This window comes from Quercus robur, chromosome 2 (assembly GCF_932294415.1).
Source record: "Quercus robur chromosome 2, dhQueRobu3.1, whole genome shotgun sequence".
Taxonomy (NCBI): Eukaryota; Viridiplantae; Streptophyta; class Magnoliopsida; order Fagales; family Fagaceae; genus Quercus; species Quercus robur.
In genome coordinates this window covers 82,026,988-82,034,704 of record NC_065535.1, presented here as the reverse complement: position 1 = coordinate 82,034,704, position 7,717 = coordinate 82,026,988, and the positions used below count along the sequence as shown (strand labels likewise).

At 35.6% G+C, this 7,717-nt stretch overlaps 1 protein-coding gene across 4 annotated transcripts; it reads left to right on the top strand.

Moving 5' to 3' along the window:
- LOC126715335 (deSI-like protein At4g17486) lies at positions 1-3,521 on the top strand. Of its 4 annotated transcripts, XM_050415899.1 has the most exons (5): positions 5-425; positions 1,884-1,964; positions 2,046-2,171; positions 2,837-2,917; positions 3,059-3,521. In XM_050415899.1, exons 1-5 carry the CDS (start codon positions 278-280, stop codon positions 3,193-3,195), a joined length of 573 nt encoding a protein of 190 aa, XP_050271856.1. In that variant the 5' UTR covers positions 5-277; the 3' UTR covers positions 3,196-3,521. The 4 variants fall into 4 exon arrangements, with proteins under 4 accessions (XP_050271855.1, XP_050271853.1, XP_050271856.1 ...); XM_050415898.1 differs by having other exon boundaries at positions 1-429; positions 1,884-2,171; XM_050415896.1 differs by having other exon boundaries at positions 2-425; positions 1,884-2,171; positions 3,062-3,521.
- The last annotated feature ends 4,196 nt before the right edge of the window (positions 3,522-7,717 follow it).

Here is a 7,717-nt window from a genome sequence, read left to right as displayed (position 1 = left end):
GAAGCCAATGAATGAAAAGCAGACACCTTGACCTCCTTTTGTCCTTTTCCTCTCCCTTCGTTTGCCAATTTTGCTTTTGCTTTTGCTTTTGCTTTTATATCTCAAAATCAAAAGCCGCAAACTTTTCTCTTCACCTCTCTCTCTCTATCTGCTCGGAGATTAGCAGATGGATCTCTGACCCTCAAATCTTTCCCTCTTTCTCTCTCTCCGGTGGCATGAGAAGAAAGAACTTGAAGATAAAAAGATAATATTTTTGTGTGTGTGTTGGATATCTGTAATGGGGGCAGAGAGTAGTACATCAATGAACTCGGATGGGAACAACAAGAACATTGAGACCCAGGTGGTGCTAAACGTGTATGATCTCACCCCTATCAACAATTACATGGTTTGGTTTGGTTTTGGGATCTTTCATTCCGGTATTGAAGGTTGGTAAGAGTAAATTTCTCTTCTTCTTTTTTCTTTTCTTTCCCTGCTCTCCACAAATGTTTTGGCTGTTTTTTGTGTTTTGGTGATCTGGGTGTTGCTTTATTTTATTTGGGTTTTTTTTTTGGGGCGGTATATTGTTTTTGGACAGAGGGTTTGAATATTTGAGTGGATGAGAGAAAGGAGTTGAAATTTGTGGGTTTGCTCAAATTTATTATTTGAATGTTCTTTTTTCATTTAGTTTACATCTTTTTATGTATGGAACATGAATTAATTGGTGTACATTTGAAAATTGGTAGCTTGAGAAAGAAAATGAAATGATGAGTGGTATGCAGAACTTGGTTTGAAATGAGTTGTGTGCAAGTTTTAGCATTCTTGATGAACATGCTTTTCAGTTGTTTATGATTTAGTAGGTATTGACCAAAATAAATAAATTATGATTTAGCAATGTCGTTATAGAACTGGTATTGATGCATTTGGTTGCATGTGATGCGAAGTATTTTCTTTGCATGCCATTGGCATGTACTTCAGTTTGGTGGTAACTAATTAGGAAGTGAGATTCTTATTTAGGGGGCATTGTGATTTGGTAAGATGGTTTAGGTGTGGCAGTGCCCTTCTGTGAAATAATTGGGTTTGCTTGACCTAAAGAATGCATGTTAAGTGAGGCATGCATCTCAAAGAAATTGTGGAATATTATACTTTGTTTATAGCAAAAATTACTTTGCCGCAGGTTAGTAAGAAAATTAATTAACCCCCCAAAAAGACTCAATTTTTTTACTTGATTGTGAGGTTTTGAAGAAGAATACACTGCTAAGGCGTATGAACATTTAATGAATATATGCATACATTTGGTTCCTAGAGGTTTAATACTGGATTTGAATGCTCTGGAGTTCCTTTGATCATTTGCCACATAGACTACAAATTACTGACATTTTGTACAGTTTTTAATTTAGTCCATTTTTATATCATTATAACACTTTCCATTAGCCCGTATATCTGAGTCATTATTCAATCATCCTGTGTACTTACATATACCAGAATCTAGAATGGTGACATTGCGATCCTTTTGTCTAACCACATATGTAGGGTGGGTGGGCATCTTTTCCTTTTCTTCTGTTTTAATCTAACCAACTGGATGGGGAGAATGTTATAGGTCTCTGATATATCATTGAGTTATGAAAGAACTATCAGTTGGAATGTTCAGGGAGAGATTTGGTCAATTTGGAGTTCTATGTATGAAGTTTGTTCAATTTAAACAAAAGTTTCTAATTTAGGATAACAATTATTTCTATTTAAGAATAGTTTTATACAAATTAATAGTGAGATTTTCAATCTTCTGTTTTGAAAGACTTGTGAAGTATAGATGAGAATTTTTATTGCAGTTTTCTTTATTATTAGCTTTATTGTTATTAAATTTTAGATCTAATGAACAACATTATTTTGTCAATGTTAATGGACAGTTCATGGTAAGGAGTATGGATTTGGAGCTCATGACTTCCCAGCGAGTGGAGTTTTTGAAGTGGAACCAAGGAGTTGCCCAGGTTTTATTTACCGAAGTTCCATTGTATTAGGCCACATAACTATGCCTCCAACTGAATTCCGAACATTTATTGAGAACGCAGCTTCTGAGTATCATGGGGATACCTATCACCTCATTTCCAAGAATTGCAACCATTTTACAGATGATATTTCATGGAGATTGACAGGAAAACACATCCCAGGGTGGGTGAATCGGCTTGCCCGGCTAGGTATAATGCACTTTACATTGACTAATCTTCCATTTCCTTTTTTTCTTTTTTTGTGGTGGGAAAAAAAAGGGGGGGGGGGGGGGGAGATGTTGGTGGGGTGTTGATCGACCAGAATGGATGCCGCAAATAATAAGTTGAAAACATTTGAGCTTCATGTCCACTCAGTTATTTTAGCCCTTGTAGCCAAGGATCATTATAGGACATGAGATTTATTTTTATATATAACTTGCCTGTGGAAATTAGGCTTTCCCTTAAAAAAATCACTTATTTCTAACCTACATCATTTGCATTGACATAGTTTGTTAATATCATTAATGAAATGAATGTAATTGGTAAATGTGTAGGGACTTCAGAACCTGAAAACAATGACAGTTTTTTTTTGTTTTTTTTTTTCATTGCATCAGTTATGGCACCCTGATTCTTTACTCTGATTCCATGTACAAGGATTGGACTTTCAATCAGTGGCTTTGTGTCTTGAAATTACAGTGGAAATGAAGATAGAACCATTCCTTTTCCCTACGATCATTTGAACCCTTTTTATTTATTAATTTGGTCAAAGTTGATCTTTATAATGTCCTTTGATTGTTCCTTTTTCTGGGATGTGAAAGAAGTAGCATTATTATATGATGATAAGCTTTATAATTAAACCTTTTTGTCAAACTTAGGTGCTTTGTGTAGTTGTCTGCTTCCAGAAAGCCTTCAAGTAACTACTGTCAAACAGATGCCTGAATACCATGATTGTTCAGGTGAAAGTCCTCATTTTTTTGGTATCTTTCATATCTAAAATTTTGCTTGACTCTACATCTCTCATACATGTATAATTCAATAGCTCGCTTACCACTATCATTTGCTAATTTTTCTATTGCTGTTTTGATTATTGCTTTTAGAAGAAGAATGTACAGAATCTGTATCAACCACCACTGCCCGTGAGTCAACAGAAATTGATGATGATCAAGAGAAGAGCCTGCTGTCTCCGTTAGCTGTAAGTGGTGATGTGACCTTTGTTAAAGAGGCACACAGTTGAAATTAGGCTACCTTACTGAAGAAGGGGGAAAAGAATCGGACTCTTCTGAAGTGATTGTTCTCATTGCCTGCTTGTTAAACTATTCATTTGATTTGCTGTAATTTTTTTTTTTCAATTTTTCCCTCATATTTTCTACCACTTGTACTCGATGTTTCCTTCATCTGTTTTGAACTGAAAAAAAAAAAGAAAAAGAAAAGAACGAGAACTAGATTGTTGTAGTTGATCATTTGTGTAAGAGGGTTCTATATGGGGCTTTTTTCCAAGGGGAAATGAATTTTCTTTAATGGATCATGAGATTCCAACTAAAAGAAAGGTGACTTTGTCTACTTCAGTTTCTTGAAGGCATTTGGTGCAACTCTTTGTGGGTTTGGGAATGATTGCTGGAAAATTATAATCAACAAAAGTGTGGATTGGCTAAACTAAAATGCATTGGTGGTTAGTGCCTTAGTATGGGGTAGAGTGTTAAGTCTTCAGTTCGAACTGTAGGTGGCGACAACATGGTGTTGCTCCACTGCTTCAAAGTTCAAACCACTGGTGTTCTGGGTGGGGTTGAAGTTAGAACTTAGAATACACTGAATGTGAAATCATGCACCTCAACGACTACCTGTGCATTTCGCTGGAACACACCATTGGGTCCAACAACCAGTTGGCTTCTCACTGCTGCACATTAGCCGCCCCCCACAAAAAAAAAGGGACCCATTTGAGGGATGTCATAAGGTCTAGGGGAGATGGTCCCAAAAGTTTCCATAAGTGGGATTGGAGCCATGCTTATGAAGCTATAGATCATGAGTTCCTAATAGGGAAAGCAATGCCAGCTGAATGTCGACAACAGGCCCAACGTGCTCCCCACTCGTCTAATGTAATAGAACACCTACTACTTTCCTAAAACACCGCGGGCCAAGATATTGAAGGCTTTTGATAGGTCTAGAGACTAGACCCACCATTGAAAGTGTTACAAAGAAAAGAAAAAACCAAATTGCATCTTTAATCTGTTCTTAACCGAGTGGGTATAAATTTTAATTTTAAAAATGTTTTGTTTTTGCACCCTCCATGGAGTATAGAATAATTGGCATTCCAAATTTGGGCTCATATCTATGGAAGGGTTCCCCCAATGACTTGGGGTCACTAGGTAAGTCAGCATATCAACATAGTAGTCAAAATGTAAACTACATCATGAATCGATTTTTTATTTTTCCTTACTGTATATTGTATCGTATTATGTGTAAGATACATAAATGCCTAAAAAAAATTCTAAATATACATATAAAATGTGTATTCATTATAAGTTCAGAACATGTGTGGGTTCCTTTTTTTGGAAAGTATCAAAGTCCATTGATGACAAGGGATCTTGGGCCTCCAAGGATGGATGGTTGGACTGGGTCTGGTTCTCCGCGACCTATTGGGGTCATTATATGAACCGGTTTGTACGCAAGTCACATAAAGCTCCTCGAGGCAAAAAATGCGATTCCTCCTAAGTAAAAAATTACCATTATAAGTGTTTTAATATCATAAAATGACATTTTACTCTTACGAAATAAGTAAAATAATTATTCATAGGGTCCGTTTGGATTGAGCTTATTTTTGCTGAAACTGAAAACACTGTAGCAAAATAATTTTTAAATGTGTGAATAGTATTGTGGGACCCATTTTTAATAAAAAAGTTGCTGAAAAGTGGAATGTGTGGGTCCGTGAACAGTGCATCCGTGCACTGTTCACAGTTGACTTGGTCATATTATGCGGCTGCAAAAAAAAAAAAAAAAAAAAAAAATCAGAAAACGCAGACGCTGGATTCATTCGAATCCAAACGGGCACGTAATATTCACAATGAGGAGGAGGTTAAAATAGAAGGTTTAGGGCTTATCTTTAATTGTGTGAACATTTAAAAGACTTCATTCACTTGGTTCCCCGAGTGTGATGTCGTGGTACCTCGAATGTGATGTTGTGGCTCCCAGGGGTACTCGGTTTGTAATCCATGGAACCCAGAATCTCTGATTCCTTGAATTGTAGAATCTTTCTCCATGCTTATTATGCAATGAAGTTTTGCCATTTCCCTTTACCTCTATAGGTCCTACATAAGAACATACTATACAATACACATATCTTTAAATAATTGTTAGTTTCTTAAATCAGGATATATATTTTAATACATAAACATATATGTAAATGAATTTCATGAGAACGAGTCAACCACGAGGATCCTAGCCCCAATTCTCACAAATTTAGTGCTTTCGCACAAGACTTATGGGATTTGGAACTCAAGTCCAAGTAGCTTTGCTTGGCCATTGCCTTCTAAGATAGTTAGGTGAGCAGGATTTTGTGGGAAAGAGTGATATCTGATGTGTGCATGTTTTGGCATATCTTTCTTAGGAGACTAAGTGATATTTTGAATGATCTCAAGGATATGGGACAAATTCCTCCACCTTGGCTCTCTTATATTGTTCATTTTTCTCTTCCTTGCTGGGCTATTAAAGCTCTAATTTAAACCTTTGAACTCTCTCTTTTTCCCTCGATCTGAATCCCTCTTTCTTCCCCTCCTTCTACTATGCCTTAGTGTTCCTTTTATAGTGGACATGGTCTAGTACCCCGAGCGAGGATGTCCCTGGTCTGCTGGGTAAAACCATGTCCTTTGAAACCTAAAAAAGTGCATTGGGCAGAGATTTAGCTTAATTAGGCAATTATAACTCAAAATGGGCATTTTGCTTTAGCTACAAATAGAAGATTCCTTCTTGGAAAGTCAAAAGAGTGGGTGGGTTGCTCAATGCAATGGATGACAACTTTAATAGAAAGTGACAATTGAGAGGAAATTGTGGGGAGGTGTAATGCACATAGGGGAATTGAGTTTTCCATTGGTTCATACATTCCAAGCAAATATATGAACTAAGGGAAACTTTTGAGATCCTCATTTCGCTAGAAATCACTCCCTTACCGACCAAACCATTTCTCCCTTACTATCAACTCGGGATCCCACGAGCTTGGATTATGGGTTACAAAGATAAGACCTAGTTTTTCTAGATTTTTAATGGCTTTTTTTACTGGAAATCTGAACATATACCTTGGCTTTCCCATATGTCAACCAAGGTCCTCTTCTCAAGGCTTCAAAAGGACACATCAAGGTCCCACGGGCTTGAACCATGAGTTACAAAGATAATATCTGGTTTTGCTAGATTTTTAATGGCTTTTTTTACTGGAAATTTGAACATATACCTTGGTTTTCCCATATGTCAGCCAAGGTCCTCTTCTCAAGGCTTCAAAAGGACACATCAAGGTCCTAGGGCCTTAATGTTCATCTTGCTGCATATCCTCTGGCTCGACCAAGTCTAGGTCCTCTTCTTCTTTTTTTATTATTATTATTTCTCTTTTTCCTTCTTTTTGGGATTTTGGACCTTTACGGTCCTTCTTAACTTCATGAATTGAGCCCTTTTTTGTTAAGGTCCATGGTCTTTCCTTATTTTTCATGGAATGGGCTATCATGTAAAATTTTGGTCCTCAACAGAACATTATCAATTCATGATTAATTTAATCATCACTTATGTAATATTTAATAAAGCCTAAATAAATCAAATTAACATGTATTTGTAACATTCACATTCAAATTGATTAAATCCAAAAGTGTAATATATGGTATCTGAGCCAAAATAATAATTTATTTCTTATTGCATTCATCATCTTGCCAAGTCAGTTTCATCTAAGTCAATGCTATCATCATGTTCATTATTTTACAAAATTATTTCTTCAACATTGTTTTCTTCATCATCAACATTTATGATCTTTTCTTGTTCTTTAATCTACACACACTACATTTATAACAATAATATAAAAAAAATTTTAAAAAGTAATTTATTGTCATTTAATACCTTATTCCTAGTGAGAGAGAGAGAGAGAGAGAGAGAGAGAGAGAGAGATTTGCAACTATAAAAATGAAACGTGAAGTGTGTAGTCCAAATTTTGTAAGAAAAGCAAAAAACTCGTGGACATGTTATTTCTCTAGGCTTAATCAAGTAGTCCAATAATTGTGTTAAAAACAAGTATAACAACTAATCAAATTTAAATCAAAGCATAAATTTTGAGCCAAAAAAATTCATTTTACACCCACTTATTGCATCATACAATATGCATGGCTTTACAATATAATACTTTGGGGCTTAATTAAGTAGTCCAATAATTGTGTTAAAAACAAGTACAACAACTAATTGGATTTAAATCAAAGCATAAATTTTGGGCAAAAAAATACCATTTTACATCCACTTCTTGCATCGTATGATATGTATGGCTTTACGATATAATACTTTTTTCACTCAATATGATATGTATCATACAATATGTATCACATATCATATAATACTAACAACCATGCATATCAGAGAAGAGGCAAAACTCCAAGAGCCTTGTAACTCAATTAACACCTCTTGATATTTCCAAAAAAGACGTCCAAAGTTCAAATCCCTCCCCCAACTAGTGAAATATTAGGGGAAAAAAAAAAAAAAAAAACCAGCAGTTACTGTTATGAGCAGTGCCAAAATAA

Excerpts from the sequence above, each read along its gene's own strand:
- LOC126715335 (XM_050415895.1), top strand. The coding sequence starts at position 278 with ATGGGGGCAGAGAGTAGTACATCAATGAACTCGGATGGGAACAACAAG. Across the intron at positions 426-1,883 it reads CTTTCATTCCGGTATTGAAG|TTCATGGTAAGGAGTATGGA; the intron begins GTTGGTAAGAGT and ends GTTAATGGACAG. Across the intron at positions 2,918-3,058 it reads TGAATACCATGATTGTTCAG|AAGAAGAATGTACAGAATCT; the intron begins GTGAAAGTCCTC and ends TATTGCTTTTAG.